The following is a 21,960-nucleotide window of genomic DNA, read 5'->3' on the forward strand; positions in this document are numbered from 1 at the left end:
AATGACCCAACATATCCAAATTTCATGCGGATTATCATCTGATGAGAAGCCTGTGATACTATATGAAGATAATGCTGCATGTGTTGCTCAAATGAAAGAAGGATACATAAAAAGCGACAGAACTAAACATATTCCTCCTAAGTTCTTCGCATTCACCAAGGAGCTTGAGAAGAATAGATGTATTGATGTTCGTCACATTCAATCAAGTGAAAACTCATCAGATCTCTTCACAAAGGCACTTCCTACGTCAATATTCAGAAAGCACATATATAATATTGGGATGCGCAATCTACGAAATTTGTGAAGAATTGTTCGTGTCAACATGAGGGGGAGTTTACGTGACTGCACTCTTTTTCCCTTACTATGGTTTTTATCCCAATGGGTTTTTCCTAGTAAGGTTTTTAACGAGGCAGTATAAAAACACGTAATGAAGACAATCATTATGATCATCATCACAAGGGGGAGTGTTGAAAAATATATTTAAAATGTGAGTATTGAATATTTGAATGTTGAATATTTGAATGTTGAAAATAAGAGTTGTAAATATTGAAAATTAGTGTGTGATGATGTAGGTAATGATGTATTTTATTTTTGGATTATTTGTAAAGATTTCCTATAAATAGATCTCTCATTTGTGAAGAAAATCACAATTGAGTAGAGAGAAAAATATTATAAAGTGTGTAGTTTGGTAAATTTTGAGAGTTTGAGATTTTTACTTTTTACCATAAATTTTTACTTTTTCACAACAGTGGTGTCATTGTTGGCGGGTGCCCTTATAAAGGAATACCTAACGTTTGGTATATTGGTTTGTTGACAGCAATTTCAGTATTAATATATATATATATATATATAATATAATATAATATAGACTGTATATTTGATAATCGGACGGTGAAATTTGGACTTGCGTTTATATACAAGGAATGGTTCTGCACTCAAATTTGAATAGAGTTGTTTTTTGTGAGACGGTCTCACGGATTTTTATCTGTGAGACGGGTCGATATTCACAATAAAAAGTAATACTCTTAGCATAAAAAGTTATTTTTTCATGAATGACCCAAATAAGAGATATGTTTCATAAAATACGACCCGTAAGACCGTCTCACACAAGTTTTTGTCCAAATTTGAATATGTGGTGTACGAGTTACGAATTTATTTACCATTGTTCTACAATTTAATATCCAGGTAAATAAAATTGACCAACCGTGGAATTCTGTGGAACCAATATAAATAAATAAATACTTCTGATATATCATAGGCTGAACCCGACGCCCACCCCTCAACCACCACGCACCCACCGCCACCCCGAGGCCCCAACTCTCGTTGAACAATACCAACTCTAACCAACAAAAAAGTGGTACCAAATACCACATGGTCGGACCACTTTTTGTTTCCTTTAATGCACCCAAGAAAATTCATGCCAAGTCTAGCTATGTTCGGTTCCTAAATTTTTACTTTATGAAAGGTTAAAGAAAAATCATGTCTAAGATGGTACTTCATTTGATGCCTGCGATCTTATTGATCATGGGTTTGAATAAGGGAATTCGAAAAACCTAATCCACTCTATCGATTTTAATTTCTCCTCACCTGATAAACATAAGAATTGTAGATATCCTTATAAATCATGTGTAGAATTGTTCCGTCCTGCAACAACATGCCACAACCAACCATTAGGCGAGATAGGATGGGTCGAACCACCATTTTAGTTCGTCCAGAAACTGCTAGCCAGTGAGCTCATCTATTTTACATAGCGGGACGATTTGAAACCTAGCTCATTTTAATATATAATTTGTGAATAGTTTTCCTCATTGCTAATGCTCAACATCCCAACAGAACCTCTAGACAATAATTTATTTTCTTATTATTTTTTTTACCAAGGCCCCTACCCAAGATTGAAGCGGACCCCACAAGCCTTGCGTTCTTTTGCAACGTAATGCCAACTTAAAATTAATAAAATGTACACAGTAAAATCTTATTGTAAGTCTATTAATCCATCAAATAATTTTCCTCCTTTTCTATTATGAGATTAACAGAATTATGTGAAAATTTCATTCGAGGTGATTTACATATACAATACGTTGAAGCCAAACACTAATTTTTACTTCTAAATCATTAAACGATTGCCTAGCCAGTGTTATCCTTAGCTTCTCTTCAATATTTGTATGACAGAATAATTTAAAACATTTTGGATTTGGGTTACATTAATTTTTATTTATTTAATCTAAAAAAGGGGAGCTATTAAATTAAAAGAACAAAGAGATTGGAAATTACAAAAGTTTGAGTGGCTAAAATCTAAAGTCCCAAACATTGTGGTCGTGAAGGAGACAGCGTAAAGTGCTCCCGTGATAATTTTGGCCCCATAATAAATGCACAATTGGATAATGTACACAACATTTTGGAGTTTTGCATTAACACGATTTGTTTTTATTTTTGGAAAAAGAAAATAGAAGTCTTTTGGAAACAAACTATGCATAAACCGTAAGATGGATCCAAAACTTTGATGAGGACAACAATTTAACAAATTTCATCCTATTTTTGTCGTTTTATCAAAAGTTGTAGTTGACGGTGAATGTTCGTACGAGTCAAATCTTTTAAATTATATAACAACCCTAATGTATCATTCTCTAAACATAGACGATTATCACACTAAATAAACGATACACATTTTGCTCATATGATGTGTGGAAAAAAAGAATATTTATTTTTGAGACTGGATGCGACAAAATTACTGTTGGTCAATGTTTACAAACTAAAGATAAAATAAATGTTAATTACTATCTGTTTACGTTATAAAAAAAACACCAAGATATTTGGAACTCTATTAATAGTTTTATTTAAAAAAAAAGATAAAGTGGAAAAAGAAAAAGAAAAAGAAAGGGAGGAAAGACAGTCACGTGCCAGACAACCAAAAATCTCAGTTGGCACGTGAGGAAGTCTCCATCTGATACACTTAAAACTGGCAGAATCGCCAGCACATAACAAAGACTTGAAAGCCTTTGGATATATAATTACATGAAAATTGCATGTGTTGTGTTTTTTACAATGGAGCCAATCCATGTGCTCAAAATTTAAGTTTATTTTTTTTACCAATTATTTGGGATCAGAGATTATTCGGGAGAAATTTTGAAAAACGACATTCTTTCCAAATATTCTTGAAAAATATGACATTTGTTTGTTAAAATAACATTACATTATGTGTTTTTTACCAAACGAATGACATTTTTTAAAAAAATTAATGTGTCGGGAAGGTTAAAAATATAAATACCCTTCAATACAATCATTATTCAAGATAATATATTTGATAAGATAACAGATATGTTATCCACGACCATGTTAAAACGTAATTCAGAACAATTATATAACTTTTGCTTAATGTATTTTTTTGGTTGCAAAAATTGGTGATTGTATAATGATAGATAAATTTCACGTCTGATAGAAGTGTAATTAATTTCACGTCCATAAATTTAAAAAAAAAAAATTAATGAAAGCTCTATAAAAGTTTAAGAAAGAAATGATCAAATTATTTATTTCGAGTCAGTTCAAGGTTGTTTTATGGGAGTCCAGAGAAATAAGATGGCCCATTCAGGTTCCAAATGAAAATCAATAATTTCGGTGGGCCATTATCAGAACAAGGAACCCAGTCCAGTAAACAGGGTCGTGGGTCGGCTTAGGTTGTCCAATCACCATAAGCAAATAATAATAATAATAATTTTTTAAAATTGAATTCTTTCGCTAGCAAAGTAAAAAATATAAATTTATATTTACCCACAATTTTATATATTATTTTATCAAAATTCAAATGAATTTAATCCACCATGCATACACGATCCATAGACATGCATGAAGGTATATATAGCAGACGCTTGTGAGACCATCAAACTAATTATTTAACAATTATGCCAAAAATTTATATATTATAAGAGCTGATTTTGGAACTGAAACCAACAAAATGTTTTAATAGGGTATATTCAATGTAGGAGATTTATTAATTTTTAATGACTTTTGTAGATTTTGAAAGTCTAGATATATTCAATTGAGACTTTTACATATTCTATAGAAGTATAGTGGTATTCAAAATAGATTTTTATAGAGTTTAAAAAGTCAAGTTTTATTCAACATTGACTTTTCAAAACTCTATAAAAATCTATAGGTATTCAAAGTTTCAATAGAATTTTAATAATTTCATAGAATTCATTAACATACAAACATTAAAATATAATGTACAACTATAAATTGTCAAAAATTATATTTGGTTCAACCCAAAGATTTGGATGGATTTTTAAAACTTATAACTCATACATAAGCTACTTATTTATCTCTATGTCGTTTCACATCATCTTTGTTCTTATTTTCTCTTCGAAATGTATCTCTATCTTAATCACACCGTCGCAGACACAAACCAGAAAGCACCTTTGCAGGCTAACCTTGTCTAAATATTACAGACTTCCACATATCGAAAACTTTAGTCCAACATGAACTGTTTAACATTAAAGTCCCGATAACTCCCCAAAATGCAATAATGAACCCAAGAGCCAGACTAACAAAAAACCCCAAACTGATGATTCCGTCTTCTTTCTCCAAATCATATATCTCACCAGTACTTTGAGCTTCATTATTTTTAGGAGTTTCATCGCCAGGACAAGGTTTTATAAGTGGAGGACCGCATAAACCCGGATTCCCTGTGTAGGTTGAAGCACCAAAAGTCTGCAAGTGACCATCCCATGGGATTTTACCCGACAAGTTGTTGAATGACAAGTCCAAGAGTCCAAGGTAACTCATATTCGACATGGTGATAGGTATGCCACCAGAGAGGTTGTTTTCAGACAAATCAAGAAAGTTTAAAAATTCCAACTGACCAATATAATTTGGAATTGATCCAACCAAGTTGTTTCTTGAAAGATTCAAGCCTATGATGCCTTCGAGACTTGTAATTTCAGATGGAATTTTTCCAACTAACATATTGCTCGAGAGATCAATGACTTTCACCAATGCAAGAGTTTTAGTATAAATGGCCTCGCGTCCTTTCCATGTTAGGTACGCACTGTCATCAAAGGAAGCTGCTGCTTTTGGAAATAATCGAAATCTAAGCCCGTTCTCTTCACTAATATTTGGTTTTGAACTCATTGTAGTGAAATTGGATAGACATCTAGGAATGATTCCAGAAATTTTATTCGTCGAGAGGTCCAAGATTTGAATATTTGCCAGATGACACAAGGTTGCAGGCAGACTGCCACTTAACTCATTTGATCTTAAGCTTAAAACCCCTAGCTCAGTCAGACTTTCTCCTATCCAAGTTGGTATCTTTCCAGTGAAGTGGTTTTCCCCCAGATCAATGATCTGCAAACGGTTACACTCAGTCAGTGATCTCGGAAGTTCTCCCCTAAAATTATTGTTTCGTAGATGCAGTGAAGCAAGAGAACAAAACCAGTCGTCTGGATTAGGAATTTCTCCGGAAAAATTATTGTTTGCCAAATTTAGATATTCTAGAGTCATCAAGTTCTTGAAACAATCTACAGAAAGCTCTCCAGTAAGCTGGTTCTCCGAAAGATCAAGAACTGTCCAGCCATATGTAGCATTGCAAAATTTAGCAGCCTCCCCTGAAAATTTGTTTTTTGACAGATCTACAACCTCCATGTGTGAAGAGGGAAAAAGAGGTAAAGAACCATCAAACTCATTACTGCTGAAGTCCACGTTTGAAAGGTTGTAGTATGATGATAAATTAGGAAGGATACCATGAACATGGTTAAACGACAAATTCAAATATTGTAAGGAATGAGAGTTGTCCCAAAACCAACCTGGGATGTTGTCATAAATTTCAGAATTTGACATGTCGAGAACTGCAACTCGTCTTTGTTTTTCGATCCATCTTGGAAAACTTGGCCCTAGTTTACAATATTGCAACTTTAAGGTACCCAGTTGAAAAAGAGGATTCCATTGAGGACTGATATTCACAGAGAGGTTCAAGTTGTAAGATAAGTCCAAAACTCCCAACTGAGAGATGTTAAAGAAATGGGCTTCTGATATTGTGCCTTCGAACTGATTTATGTGAATATCCAACATGTCGAGGTTGGAAAGATATCCAATGCTTTCAGTTAGAGTTCCATTGAACATGTTGTCAGCGAGATTCAGAACTTCCAAGGATGAACATGACGAGAGATCAGGCAATGATCCAATAAGTCTATTTCCAGACACATCTAATATCAAGAGATGGGGAAGGATTAATTTCTTTTCAATGAAAGACCCATTCAATCCATTTCTCTCAAGACTTACTATCCTCAAAAATGAATATCTTGACAGAGGAGGTATTGAACCATAAAAACTATTCGAGCTTAAATCGAGATACTCTAACATGTTTGAATTCCATAAAAACATAATCAAGTCTGCTACTTGCCCTTCCCATTTGTTTTCAGACAAATCAAACGACGTTAAGCTACTTAAGTTTCCACTAGATGGAGGAATTCCGCCTTGAAGATTATTCCCTGCGAGATTGAGACGGGAAAGGGAAACCATTTTCCCTAAAGAACTAGGAATTCCACCTTCAAGCTTATTCCCAGAGAGGTCGAGATGAACAAGGAACATCATATTTCCCAATGAATCAGGAATCTTTCCTTCTAACTTATTGACGGATAGATCAAGATATACAAGGGACATCATATCTCCCAAATAATCAGGAATCGTACCTCCAAAACTATTAAAGGAGAGATCTAGATAGGAAAGGGCCTTCAAACCCGACAGAGCACAGGGGATATTACCTTCTATATTATTCGACGAGATATCAAAATAACTTAAACTTCTACTAAAGTTAAGAAACCAAGACACTGAAATGTTGCCTAGACTATTTGAAGAAAGATCAAGGACAGAAAGAGGCCTATAACCATTGATGGATGGAAGAGATAAGTTGCCAAGAGTTTCTTGAATCCCACAACTACGCAAGAACAATTTTTCTAGCTCTTTCAATGTGCTTATCGACTCCATCCATGTTGCTACTTGAAAAAGATTAAGTCCACTGAGGTCAAGATGTTGTAATGAACGCAAACCAGGTAGCCAATCAAGTTCAGTCGCATCAATATCTTCATTGCCACTCAAATCAAGAACTCGCAACATGGACAGATTACCGAGACGATAAGGGAGTGGACCAACAAAGTTCGAATGACTGAGATTCAAATGCTGCAATTTTTCCAGAGAACCAATGTACTCGGGGATTTGGATGGTGTTAAAATCATTGTTACTAAGGTCTAAATACTTCAACTCACTCAATCGAAGCAAAGAAGAGCTGATTTTACCTCTTAGTGGGGTAGATAGAAAAAAGTTGTCGACTTTCGGAGCTGGAAGATCCAGTACCACAACGTGATTAGTCCTGTTATCGCATCGGACACCGTTCCATTCGCAACAGTCTTTCATACTTCCCCAAGTAGAGAGCCGGCCATAATCATCAATGAGCTCATCTTTGAACTTCAGGAGAGCGAGTCTTTCTTTCTCCAAGCAATGATCTCCATTATAATTTGTGCTTGAAGTTGAAGCCATTATACGCATTTGTGTGCAAAAAGCGAGTAAAACGAACACATAGGATGGAGCGAAGAATAGTTTCCTACCAATCATTTCTATGCTTGAGATAAAAGTCCAGGGAAACATTGGTAAGTATACACTGCAGCATACATTCCTTATAATATTGTACTATTTTCTTTCAAATTTTCCACAGGATCACGTTAAAATAGTTGCAGAAACTTGACTTCTATGACATGTGGTCTCTTTCCCACTATTAAATTTTGAATATTTCAGCATAAGAAATCCAAAACGAAAATGAAAACGACCCGAAGACGAAAAAAGTCAACGGTCCCGCTCTTTCTAACGCGGAGACTTTAATGGGTGGCCAAGTCTATTCAAATTCAATAATCAATGGATTATTCGACAAACAAAGATCCCACATATAATAACACAAGTTTATGAATGATCCAACAAGTTTAACCATAAATTCATAATTTTTCATATCATTTACATAATTCCTTTATGCGGTTGAGGACGCATGAAATCACTCAGATGTCGATAACAATTTTCTATTGTTAGATTGTTTTTTCGTCTAAACCGAGTAAAAATGTTATTATTAAAAAAAATTATCAAAATTTTTATTATTTATTAGATAAGCAAATTTTGATTAAAAATTTAATTATTTTTAGGTCATGTTAAAAATATTTATATTTAAATTCTATTTTAGATACATAATAATAATGATGATAATAATAATTTAAGGGCTATACAAAAAATTCACGACTACATTATTTTAAAATATTGAAAATATAGTATTATGTATAAATAAAATTATATAAATGTAGGTTATTTTTTTAAAGAAATATCAAATTCAAATTCGAATTTTAAAAAATAAAAAAAATAATTCATATTTAATTACATATCTATTTTTGTTTTCCAAATATTTAATGTAGTAAGTGATGGAATAAATATTTCTTTTCATAGCATATTAAACTTTAATATTAAACTAATTCTTTATTCAAAATAAGTTTATGAATTAAACGTAAAAAATAATTAATTAAATAATTTAGTTCGAGTAACTAATTAAGTATTTTTGCTAGGTTGAAAATTATTAATTTTTATGTTAATAAAAAATATTAAAATGTTTCATGATCTAGTTGTTTATTTTAATGTATTTAAATATTTCGAGCGGGATGTCTTTAGCTCTAGTTAGATTGCATATTATTCCAGCTAGATATCCGAAAGTAAGTCGCAAAACTCTCTGAAAGATCAAGTTGCTCCCAAGACTCGAGACGGAATATCTGCATACTAGCCAGACTTTTCAGAATATCTTTTGACCGATCAATACACATTATTTGATTTCTCTGGTCGTTCAAGAATGTCTTAAATTAAGATAAAATAGAATGTCTTAAATTAAGATAAAATATCACCAAACTTTTTTTCTCATTATTTTTTCGGAGTTTGTTATTCACTATGTTTAAATACACGGTAATGAACAATGATAGACAATGATTTTTTTATATGCCGTTAAAGATGATACTAGGAGTTTTCAGCGTAGGAACTAGGATATATCTTAGTTGATGCGAGTTATTGCAAACTGTTGTAACAATCAAAGTTTTCAACTGAAATTTTTTCCTTGAATAGAAGGAGAAATGTAGAAAAATACTGATTATTATATTTAAAACTTCCATATACCTCGTCTTATTTATTTTACACATCTTTACACTTTTCCGCTTGAGTTCATTGATTTGTTTTACTTGTTAAAAGATCACTCAATTGAATTTATCATTACTCATAACTCGCTAGTAACAGTCGGACAATGCCGGACTTCTCAGTGGTCAAATTGTGTCGATATGTTCAAGAATTATATATTAAAAACTATTAAGACTAGCTAAAGTTTAAAAGAAAAATTTTAAAAAATTATTCAACTACTCATTCTAAATTTCTTTTTATCCTAACAGTTTATTACTTTATATTAAATAATTTCTATATTGGATTAAATATCAAACATCAGGCTCTTGTTCCTAAATAAGATCTAAAAGAGACGAACTTAAATAAATAAAATTATAATTTTTTCACAAAACTTACACTATTGCCAACAAAATAGTTAAATAAAGTAGGTTGGACATAGCCTTAGCAAAACTTACACTATTACCAACAAAATTGTTTAGAATAACTTGGAAAATTATTGGCATGATGTTTTCCAGCTTTGATTGCAAAAAATAACGACAAAAACATGTGTGAGACGATCTCACGGGTCGTATTTTGTGAGACAGATATCTTATTTGGGTCATTCATGAAAAATATTACTTTTTATGTTAGGAGTATTACTTTTTATTGTGTATACTGGTAAGGTTGACCCGTCTCACAGATAAAGATTCGTGTGATTATCTCAAAAAAACCTACTAAAAAATAAAGCATTTTTACGAGGCAATCTCTGTTTTTCACGAATTACTTATTATTATTTTAAAAATGTTTGTAAACAATAATATTAAATATTGTTTCTATAATCAACAAATAACATACCCTTTATTTATATTATTATTATAACCAAGGAAGTAAATTTCAATTGGTTGTAGAGAGCATGATCTGAACCGTTCAAAAGAGCGGGAAAATTGGCAACCAACGATTGAGATCAGATAAGGCTGCCACTGCAAAAGCCACCACGCAATAAATTGAGACTGCAGGACAGTGTTGGTATTTCAAGCTTCTCTCTTTTTGCATTATGGCACCCAAAAGAAAACAAGTGAAAGAAAACGGTGAAGCCGCCGCCGCCGGTACGACGAGAGTAACACGGAGCTCTACCCGCCGAGAGAATGCCGCTCCCGCTGACCCAGAGCCACCCAAGAGAAAGAAATCCAAGACCAAAACCACCCCCGACGTTGTTGAACAAAAATCTGAAACAACGCCACCACCGCCGTCACTGGAGGCTGAGTCGACGGTTCCTGGTACGTCTAAGACTATCATCATAGAGCACTGCAAACAATGCAACTCGTTTAGAACCAGGGCTGTCCAGGTGAAGAATGGGTTGGAGAAAGAGGTTGCGGGAGTCAACGTTCTGGTCAACCCTGAGAAGCCCAGGAGAGGCTGCTTTGAAATACGTGAGGATGGTGGAGAGATTTTTGTGAGTCTGTTGGATCTGAAGAGGCCCTTTATGCCAATGAAGGAACTGGACATGGGGGAGGTCATTTATGATATTATCGAGAAGATTAAAAGATGGGGATAGGGTTAGGTTTTGGCTTCGGTGGAGGGATTCTGGGGATCATTTGCAATTGTCAATTTTATTTTTCTTGAATCTTAGACTACATCGGTGAAGGGTTTTTTTAGAACTTGGCTATGCTTCAACCTTTTTGTCAGCTTTTGTTAGGATCACTGTGTTCCATGCCTTGATTGCAATGTCCTATTTTGCAACTCGAATCTTGGACTTTGTAATATCGGTGAAATAGGATATTTTGTTGATGTTGCATTTTGCATCTTGTAACGACCAGTGCTAAGTTTCAAGGATTGTTGAAATCAATGCTTTACTTCGAGTTTTGGTTCTTATACTTCCACATGTTCAAAAAAATTTTCTCAAGTACCTTAGCATGTTCAGTTGTGTTGTAATCGTCTGAGTTGCATATTTATGCCATTGGTTATGGACACCTTGAAATTGTTCTGAACAGGGCAATTTTTGGCCAATTCATTAAAAAAACATGATGTAATCCACACTCGTCAAGCCCGGTCATTTATACCTGAATGAGTTCCAAGAAAAGGATGATTCTACTGATAAATTTGGGATACAATGTTCTGTTGCATGGAACGATTTATACATCGGTCTTTGTCGAGTTTCAGTTTCCATATTTTATTCTCCTCTACTGTGAGAAAACATTGTTGATTGGTAAATATGTTACTGATATGGTAAATACTGGTTCAACATTTGCAGTTCCTTGTGTCATCGAGAACCCTTTTGCTGATAAAATGTTTAGAAAGACTGATTACTCCTTATGTTGTTATATGGTACTTTTATGGTTCAAGTATCTCTATGGCTCTCAACTTCAATGTGGAACTGGTAACGAGGGGAGAACGTTATGTTATCTGAGATATTTGAAGTATGAAAATAACATATTAATGCGAATAATGGTGTTCGTACAACATACCTTGAACCTTCATTTGTTGAGGTGTGGATTCAAGAATTTACCAGGCTAATCTTTGAGCAATGGAGCAGTCTGTCCGGGCCGGTTCGAGTATCATGTTCTAGGTACCTTCTTCTGTTCTTGAGGTGAAGAATAAATTTGTTCTTGGCTCATCTCCCTCAGCTGTGGTCTCGGGATTATTTTGCCGACTCACTATCTCATTTTTCACTATGTATATCAGATTATCTATATAGTGATCATATTTGTTTCGATGATATGAAAACATATTTTGTTTGTATTGCAATGCCACGCAAAGAGAGGCTTACTTTCAAACTATTCATATGAAAAAAGTTCTTACTTATGTTTCTTAGGTCGAAGGCACATCTTTATTCCTCCTCCGACTTATGATCTAGGACCAGTTATCATTAACATTGTGAGAATTGCCACGAGAAGCAAATGTATTTTTATTCCTCCTCTCCTTCCATTGACAAAGAAAAAAAGCGTACATTTTTTGGGAAGGTGATCAAATATATGTTTTAAAATAACATGTTCTATTCACACACACACACAGACCATGTTGTTTTAAAATACTATAATTGATTTAGCAGTCATCCAAGAAAATGATTCTCTAATGACAAGATTGAATATATATATATACGGTGTGTGTGTGTGTGTAAATAGAACATGTTATTTTGAAGTACTATGATTGACTTAGCAGTCATCCAAGAAAATGATTCTCTAATGACAAACATATTCAGTCAATCATTTGAATTGAATACTTGAACAAATTCAATGGCTAGGATGAATACAATGAATAGTTACAGTAATCAATCCATCTACTTGATAGATATAGTTATAAAATTTGTATGTCGTTTCTGGAGTCATTATCTTAATATGTATATATATTGTATTTAAATTACTTTAGAAACTACATATTTTAAGTCACTTACTTTGGAAAAAATAAGTTAATATAATATTAGCGAGACCCTTTCATGCGATCCGGCCCCTTTCACCAAATTGAAATAATTTAATAATATTCTATTTGTTTGATGAAACTAGACAATAATTCCCAACAGTTATACGAAAACGACCTTAATGTAAAATCATAATAATAAAGGAATGTGACACCTTTGCATGGATTTTTCTTCTTCTCCAACAGCGATAATACTAATTTTTTCAAATCTTGAAGATACAATGGGCTGATGAAGACAAATATAATTCATATATAGTAAATCTATTTGACTTGTAAATAGTAATATATTGTAGTAGTTGAAATATCAAAGTAAGACATAATCGAGAATCGGCACTTTGATGGGCTACAGCGACCATAAAATATCATTTCGACGCAATGTTCAATTTCCATCATTTTTTTTTATATAAACGAATATGATGTGTGTTTTTGAATATATTATGTTTTTAAGCGATCTATAAATGTAGTAAACCAAAAAAAAAAGAAAAAAGAAGGTGAGTGTTATTTTTTATGCTATCTTTTTTTTTATGGCTTTACAAAATAATTACTAGTAATTTTAAGGTGAAGATTTATTTACTTTTTATTTTTGATTAGTTATCTTGTGAGACGGTCTCACGAATCTTTATCTATGAGACGGGTCAACCCTACCGATATTCACAATAAAAAGTAATACTCTTAAAATAAAAATTAATAATTTTTCATGGATGACCCAAATAAGAAATTCGTCTCACAAAATACGACCCGTGAGACCGTCTCACACAAGTTTTCTTTGCCTTCATTTCCTCTATTTCAAGAATATTATTAGATTTTTAAAAAAAAAATCGTGGAAAAAAATTTGATTTTCAAATTATAATGTAGATAGTACTGGTTTCTCTTTTTATATTTTCAAGCATATCACGCAAGTGCAATTTAGGAAAAATAATTAGCTTTTAACACGATGAATGTTTTGGTAAGAAAATTTATATAAAAAAATATTCCATAAATCTTTTAGATGAGAAAGATTAAATAGGTGAAATTCATGGTGATTTTTCATTTTATTTATTTTAAAACATATATAATTGTCACTTTTCAACTTCCTTTTCAGTCTGATGTATAATAATGATATATTGTACATAATGACCCTTCAAATTTATTATGAAAACATCTATTCATTGTAATTAATTAGTGCATTCAATTCAATGAGAATGCGATAATAATAATAATAATAATTAAAAATCCCCTAAAATCATGTGCAGCAATCCGTCGGCACATGAAGTTTTCGTTATTAACAAAATAATTATTCACAAAATCATTTAATATACATATTTATTTAATAATCAATAGGATTAAGATGAATATTTCAAACTGTCAAAAAGTCAATATTTCAAAATTGTCACATTTAAATATTAATAAAAATATATTTTTACATTGTGACTTCAAATAAAAGCGATTTACAGAATAATAATAACAAAAAAAAATTATAAGTATTATATTCATAATTTGATTTCTCAGAGAACTAAATATTAGTCGAAGTAAATTATTTTTAATAGTACCTTCCACATGAAAACTATCTTATGTACATAATTATGTTCTCATGTACATATTATTGCAGTACAAAATTATCTAAATTAAAATTTATAATTTATTGTGAGTTTGGATTTATAATCCAAATGTCGTTTCATCAATTAATTATGTTAAATTTGTTTTACATCAATAAAAAATAATCAGAATCAAAATATAGTGAAAAAATTATATGAAGTCAACATCATATTTAAAACAGAAGTAATACCAGAAAATTTTGATTTAATAAGAATAAAATGAGGAATTTTAGAGTTGAGATTGGGGTCAGCACATAAATAAAAGAGTGGCCAACATGTACATTCAGCCAGCATTTTGTCAAATAACTAATTCCAGCCACCCCCCATCATCTCTTCCTCCTATACTCCATATCTTTACAAATTTTGAACAAAAATAATGAAAATCCTTTCTCCCCAAATCTCTTTGCTGCTGATCTTGATCATACTCACTGTGTTTTCGATTTCGAGTAGTCGAGATATCGACAAAGTATTCGATGAATCAAAGGCCATATCATCAACATTCCAGTCTAAATCTTCTCGGTATTCATCTGTACAATCCCCAAAGGAATCAAGAACAGAAGAAGATGAATCAATATATCGAGCTTCGAATCGTGAAACTCCAGGGGGACCTAATCCTCTACACAATTGATGGGTTTCTTGGTTCTTCCATAACTGGGGGACTTCACAGTGTCAGAGCCAGGATAGGTGAAATATTTGTAAGTTTATCCTTTAAAATACACTTAAGGCCGTTTTATAGCTGTAATATTAGGCCAACCCTTGGACAAAATTCTTCGACCAGACGAGAAGTTTTTGCAGTTGATGTGCAGTACAGTACAGTCGCTTGCTAGTCTTGTTTTCCATTTTTCTTAATGTAGAAATGTGTGTATGTTAACAATAATATAGAAGAAAACACTGTTACATATGATTTTAGAAAGATTGTTGAATATCACTGAATTCATACAACAGCAGACAGTTACTGTTTTCTGGTACACAGATGAAATTAGCCAGACTATTTAAACCACCTTATGAACCATTGTTCTAGCCCAGTTTTGTCCGAACAAAGCAAAACCTCGGTAACGCATTTCGATCCGTTAAAAACCGAAGCCGGTCATAGAATATTCATGTAACATAGCATCTAAAAAGCCTAGTAGTTGAAGAACACTACAATTTATGTTACATAAAAAGTAATTGGGCTTCTTTTTTTATATATATAAAGGCTGGCCAAGATTCAAGAATAAGTTAAGAAGTAAATGGGAATGGAAATATAATGTGGCAAAATAATGCATCAAACTACAACAAAACAGCCAATAATAGTAGGTTAGAGACTGATTTAAAAAATGTGTGAACTCAGAGTATAGAAGTCAAATTAATGCGTGCTGCGGAGTCCGCAATTTAATTAGATATTTATGCAACGGCGGGCCATGTTTTCAGCAGCACTTATCATTAAGAAATTGATTACATAAATAATAGAATTGACACTGTTCAATGTCTTTTCTATGAAAACTCGAAAGGCTGGCAATATAAGAATCCAATGATGTTGTAAACGAAATTAATGAAAGCAAGTTACGGACTTGGAATTTTTAGCTAGAGTAATATGGGGGAGTCGAATTAAATAACATAATATTTTTATAACGTTTTTTTTTTTTTTGCATAAAACATTATGTTCGGATAAAGAAATCGGAATTGTTGTCAGAAATTACTTCATAAAATAGATTAAAAGATGTGGTTTCAGACCTTCAATTTCAGAATAAAACAATTCTTTTTTTGTAATTGCATCCAAATATAAAATTTCATCCGCATTTGAAACAAAAACTTAATAAATCATTTTTTGATCTAAACAACTCTATACCCAAACTGTTCCTTGATGCATTTTAGGGGAAAGAAGCTTCTATTTTTACAAAAAAAAAAAAAAAACACCACAATTTTGGAGAATTTTTTATCCTTAAAATTGGAAGGGAGACTGTTCCATCTCTTGTTGGAATCGTCCCTTACATGCCACAGATAACCTTCCGGATGTCAATTTATGGGTCGAGTTCGATTACCCTAAGGTTAACATCTCATTAATCATGTCCAACAATTAACATACAAGTTAATAAACAACAATTAACATACAAGTTAATAAACACCATGTGCAAATAGACAAAAAGTTAACTAATTTCATAAACTTGACCATAACGAAACTAAAAGAATTAAAAAAAATCGCTAGCATATGAAATATGAATTTCCAAATTTCAAGTGTGAGATATATTCTTTCTTCTCACATTTCAAGAATAAAATGAAGTGAATTTGTTGTATAGCGACACAAGAAGGCCGTGCATCAAGAAGACTTACATCCGATTAAAGGGGCGGAGGAAACAGTATCCAACTCTTCCTATATAGTTAATCAGTTTCCACAGTTACTCCATTCAAATTCGGAAAATGTCAGGAAAAAATAATCCTTATTCTTCACGAGTTATCGTTGCCCAAAAAGGAGAATTAATCTACATATTATGAGCAACTATTTAATGAGATGACTTAGATGCTATCCTGCTTAAATTCAGGAAATTGATTGAAACCTGAATAAAGGGGTAAACTGATTTGAACATGAATGAAGGGATAATTGTAAGGCAGACCTTGCTACATAAGCTCTGAGCCAACAGGGTCTACTGAAAAATTGATATACAGAGCCTTCTGTATGATGGGCTGAAATTTAGATTTCCACATCTGTTTTTTGATAAGTTCAATTGATAATCGTTAGTATTTTTATACAAGCATTTAGTTGAAAAATTGATGACAAGAGAAGCAGCAAAGGACTTATCGGTTATTTTTATTTATGCTTTCTATTTCAAACAACAAGAATTAGTTGACAAAGATCACGCCCCCAAGTCCTACCTCATTTCCCGTAAAATTTACTCAAAGTTTATATGCAATATAGACAAGCCAGAATGATTAATTCATGGGAAAGCCATATATTGTGACAACACACAGAAGCATACATCACAGGACCAAATCAGCTAAGCTATGAAATCATTTGAAAAATTCAGTGGAATCTCAAGAAATTTTGGTGAAAAAATTAAATTAAATATGTTAAAAAATGCCAATAGATAAGGTTCCTTACATTATTGTAATCAGAACTGTTGATGAACATATTGAAAGCTTCAGCTGCTCGAATAACCAACAGTTAGGATTCCATAATGCATCAAATAAAATTTCTTGTAAAGATAATATATTTTGGAAAAGACAGAGAACTCACATGATCGAAATCGTATAACTACCCCATGAGTATATTTTGTATTGCTTATATCCAAACTTGGACCTGAATGAAACACAATTGTAGCATACATAAAGATGTAGCTAAACACACAATATCAACGATAACTTACGACAACAAATTGATATAGGAAATTGTGATGTGCGTCAATTCCAGTGAATTGAGGAATCATGAGGGTAAATTGAATGAGCTCAAAAAACTTCAAATAACACCTTTAGTAGCTTGAACAATCAATGAAGGAAACTCCTGTGTCAGCTTTGTCAAAGAAGTCAATGCATCTTCCGCTAACTCACCTAAGGAACTGCTCATAAATGCAACGAGAAGGATGAGTTCAACGCCATAGTTAAACTCCTGCCATAAAAAGTCATGAAAAACCTTAACATAGCTGTTTCATTTATGTAAATGAAATGAAATCGTTAGAATTGGTTTTGGGTATCTAATTACAAATCTCAGCACTCTAATCTTATTGTTTTTGCAAGATATGAATGTAAATGGTGATTCCAACCTCTCCTTTCCGAAAAATTGGCAGGATATCATCTTCTACTTCAGATTCATAATCCAAATTGATAACCCCCTGCAGGTAAAAACCTTCAAATAAGAGAAAAATAAAGATAATCTATGCTACAAGGTTAAAAAAAAACAAATGAACTAAGATATTGGTGTTTACATGTCAGAGCATACATGGCAGTAAGGCATCACGTGTTCTTTGAGAACTCCAACATAAAAAGGGTTCTGGTAGAACTTGGTGAGGTCTTCTTTAGTTTGAAAACGCATGAAGATAGCATGGGAATACTGTTCAGGATTTTGATCCGAAATACGTCCTACAGGAATAAAAAGTGTCCAGATGATACTTTAGGGACCATAATTCATCAAATCATCTGGTATGTAAGTAACATTGGCAAACAAACACTCTTAAAGAACTCAGGTTCATCGATATCTTAGTACTACCATGGAGACGATATAAAGGTTAAACGACAATGTTTCACTAAAGACCATAGGCAGTTTGTTGTTAACAAGTTAGACACCTTGATCAGATAAAACATAAAAGTGATATCTATATACCTATAAAAGTATGGATGAGGGGCAAACTTTTTGCATTTTGATTTTACTATATTACCCAAAAACTATGCATTCTTTGTATTAATTGCATGTGCATGGGTGGAAAAAGTATATAAAACAAATTTGGGATATTGAATTTGTAATGTATTGATTATTTATTTAATTGATGCATTTATTTTTTGAAATCATTAAACACACGAGGATCATAGTGTTTTTATTTTTTTAATAGAAAAATATACCTATATAAATATGGATGAGGGGCAAAGTTTTTGCATTGTGATTTTACTATATTACCCAAAAACTATGCATTGTTTGTATTAATTGCATGTGCATTGGTGGAAAAAGTATATAAAATTCAGGGACAAATTTGGGATATTGAATTTGTAATGTATTGATTATTTATTTAATTGATGCATTTATTTTTTGAAATCATTAAACACATGAGGATCATAGTGTTTTTTATTTTTTTAATAGAAAATTGTAAAATAAGAAATTTTGAAAATAATATTACATAGAATTGAATAAATATTCGATAATAAAAAATACATTAAAGAAATAATATTTTTTTCATACATAATTCTTAGAAAAAATATTAAAAGAATAGATTTTTTAATAAAAAAAAACATATTTTTCATTAAAAATATTAAAAGAATATATATTTAACTATTATACTTATAAAAGTGTAAAAAGAATAACAAAGTTTTTCATTGTAAATTTTCTACTATTCCCATAAATTGTGTGTTGTTACAATAATTGCATGAAAATTTTCTACACAGTCATTAAATATATGAGGATCATAATAGTGTTTTTATTTTTTAATAAAAAATTGCAACATAAGAAATTTTGAAAATAATATTACATAAAAATTGAATAGATATTTGATAATAAAAATACATTAGAGAAATGACATTTTCTTGATACATAATTCTTGAAAAAATAATAAAAGAATAGATTTTTTAATTTTTTTAAAAAGATCATTAAAAATATTAAAAATATATATATTTAATTATTATACTTATAAAAGTGTAAAAGAATAACAAAGTTTTTCATTGTAAATTTTCTACTATCCCCTTAAAATTTGTTTTGTTAGATTAATTGCATGAAAATTTTCTACACAATTTAGGGGAAATCTATGCATTAAAAATGAATATATGTTTGATACTAAAAATATTTTTTTATTTATATACCTACAAAAGTGTAAATCATTGGTCATGTTTTCCAATTGTCAAAAGATAAAAATGACCTCCTCATCAACACAAATCCAAAAATTCAATAAGATATATATGTAAATTTCTAATTTTTGTAAGTGTAAAAATGAAATATCAAAAAATTTTATTTATTCCACATAATATATAATTAATAGTTTAACAAATGCTAATGAATTATCACTATAATATACATTTATTGTAGTAATTTATATCACTTCAAGAATAAAATTTAACTCTTATATAGTTCTTAATTAATTTATTCCTCTAATATGACAAAAGACTAAACCTAGATAAATAAAAAAATGATTCAAATTATTTTTTAAAAAATCTAATTTTAATTTTTATTAAATAATTAATATTTACGTGTATCGCACGTGCTTTTTGCAAGTTTATAATAAGAAAGCGAATTTCAAAGCAGAAGTTTTTCCGAGTTAAACTATGACAATGGACAGAAAAAAGATGAAAATATAGCAGAATTGTATACCACTTTTAATCTTATAGTGAGTATTTAAGGATCACCTAATGATATAGCAACAATTCCTCGCATCTGATATTGTGTCGTGTATAGATAATCCAACATGACTTGTTCCTGCTCTTCAGACAAATCTTTTTTTGCTTTGAGTAAGCATATGTGTTCAACAACTTTTCTGCAAAAAGTGGGGAAGATCTTGTATCACTATGTGAACACACAGTTCCTTAATTTTATGATACTCTTTAAGCATCCAACATATTTGAGCAGAAATGTGTATGCAAAATGAGAAGACCAGTCCTTGCTTCAATGAAGTTAAAGGGAACCCAGACACCATGTAAAGGTGTTGGTTACAGTAGTTCTAAGTTATGGATGCCATCATCTAAGTTATTTAAGGCATCTCATAAGTTGCCTAGTGACAAATCCGAGATAAAGGCTAATAATAGAATGATAACAAAACATTACAATTTAAGATTACCAATTAATTTCCCTTCTTACATGAAAAAATTATTAGAAGATAAAAAGATTCCAAAAATAATATTCAATTCCATGTGGTAATAGAGGTACTTAAGTTTAAAAGATAACAAACAACATATATTAGTGCCTAGGATGTGTAATTTTTATCATGTTTTGTTACATAACAAATTTAGTTAAAAACACTACATCTTTTTACAAAGAGCATCCACTTCATGAGCACACATGTTTCCACTCAGAGTCATCTAAACGAAGCAACGATTCATATACAGCAACAGTATGAGCATGGATCCTATCTGAGAGAGTGAGGCCAGCATTCAATTTGACAACCTTCGTGAAATGGCAGACACATTTCTAACTACGGATGAACCATAACACTATCATAAAGTTTCATACTTCAGTTCAGCCCAAAAACCTCCATAGATAGTTAAATTTGTAAAATTAACCAATTTATATTACCATTGTTTTCAAAATACACCAGTGCTACACGAATTTCTTTGAACTGAGGAGAGGCTGATGAAGTGGAGCTACCTAATGAAATTGGGGATGGAAATTAAAGTTTTAAAAATAAATGTAAACAAAATTTAGATTTAATTGCGGGCGACCCCTCCCCTTGGTGTCACATTTTACCGCATTAATTCGTAAAAACTTGAACAAAAAACAAAGAATAATCAAATCGGGTGAAAAAGAAAAGTAAAAAAACCTTTTTCTCAATATATCGACGCCCAAATTCCCTTCTTCAATGGCAGCAATTACAGCCAGCCCGTCTTTCTTTCGTAACTGACACAAATTACCTCGCGAATCAACCAATAATGATTCTGAGAGCACAATTTCAAAAGTATTACATATAACATCGAGAACCAAAAACCGCAAAAAAAGAAAAAAAAAGAGAAGAAGATGAAATCAAACGGAAAATAAAGTCGGATATCTTGCCGCCAAAGATCCCATTTTTGGTAAACATTAAACCAACAGGTTTTCTGGAAAACTCTAGGGTATTAGAGCGAGAGCCATGTCGGAAGCAGCTTTTGTTGAGAAGGGGGCAAGGAGCGAAAACTTGAGCCTGAAATTGCATATCTATTGTGTGTGGAGGATGGAATATGTGGTCACTTGAATAAATGGGTGGACTTCGTAAAACCGCCATTTAAATGGAAGTGGCAAGCATTGGCGCCGAGTTGGGCTATTAAATTTACCAGTTTACCCTTAAAATCAAAGGCCAGTTATATGACAATATACAAACCACTTAAACTATATCAGTTTTCCTATATATATAATCATAAAATCACTGCCCGCCAAAACAAACTCAAAATTATCTTAAGAAAATAAATTTATATAATACAGCAATTCGAGGACACATTTCCATCATGCTCACACCATTCT

The 21,960-nt window shown here is 31.8% G+C and overlaps 2 protein-coding genes across 7 annotated transcripts; both read right to left on the bottom strand.

The window, feature by feature from the left end:
* Positions 1 to 4,361: 4,361 nt before the first annotated feature.
* LOC142545340 (receptor-like protein EIX2) lies at positions 4,362 to 7,755 on the bottom strand. Its single transcript, XM_075652467.1, has one exon. It carries the CDS (start codon positions 7,630 to 7,632, stop codon positions 4,420 to 4,422), a length of 3,213 nt encoding a protein of 1,070 aa, XP_075508582.1. The 5' UTR covers positions 7,633 to 7,755; the 3' UTR covers positions 4,362 to 4,419.
* A 6,574-nt stretch (positions 7,756 to 14,329) lies between these two features.
* LOC142545341 (stress-response A/B barrel domain-containing protein UP3) lies at positions 14,330 to 21,739 on the bottom strand. 6 transcript variants are annotated; one of them, XR_012820250.1, is made up of 10 exons: positions 21,493 to 21,739; positions 21,287 to 21,401; positions 20,160 to 20,287; positions 18,055 to 18,194; positions 17,879 to 17,947; positions 17,586 to 17,724; positions 17,356 to 17,418; positions 17,221 to 17,264; positions 16,455 to 16,826; positions 14,330 to 14,671 (listed from the first exon to the last, which is right to left on the bottom strand). XR_012820250.1 is itself a non-coding variant. In XM_075652470.1 (10 exons), exons 1-9 carry the CDS (start codon positions 21,722 to 21,724, stop codon positions 16,740 to 16,742), a joined length of 1,017 nt encoding a protein of 338 aa, XP_075508585.1. In that variant the 5' UTR covers positions 21,725 to 21,739; the 3' UTR covers positions 14,330 to 14,671; positions 16,736 to 16,739. The 6 variants fall into 6 exon arrangements, 5 of the variants coding, with proteins under 5 accessions (XP_075508585.1, XP_075508584.1, XP_075508587.1 ...); XM_075652470.1 differs by having other exon boundaries at positions 16,736 to 16,826; XM_075652469.1 differs by having other exon boundaries at positions 14,330 to 16,494; positions 16,736 to 16,826.
* Positions 21,740 to 21,960: the final 221 nt, after the last annotated feature.

This window comes from Primulina tabacum, chromosome 5 (assembly GCF_025594145.1).
Source record: "Primulina tabacum isolate GXHZ01 chromosome 5, ASM2559414v2, whole genome shotgun sequence".
Classification (NCBI taxonomy): Eukaryota; Viridiplantae; Streptophyta; class Magnoliopsida; order Lamiales; family Gesneriaceae; genus Primulina; species Primulina tabacum.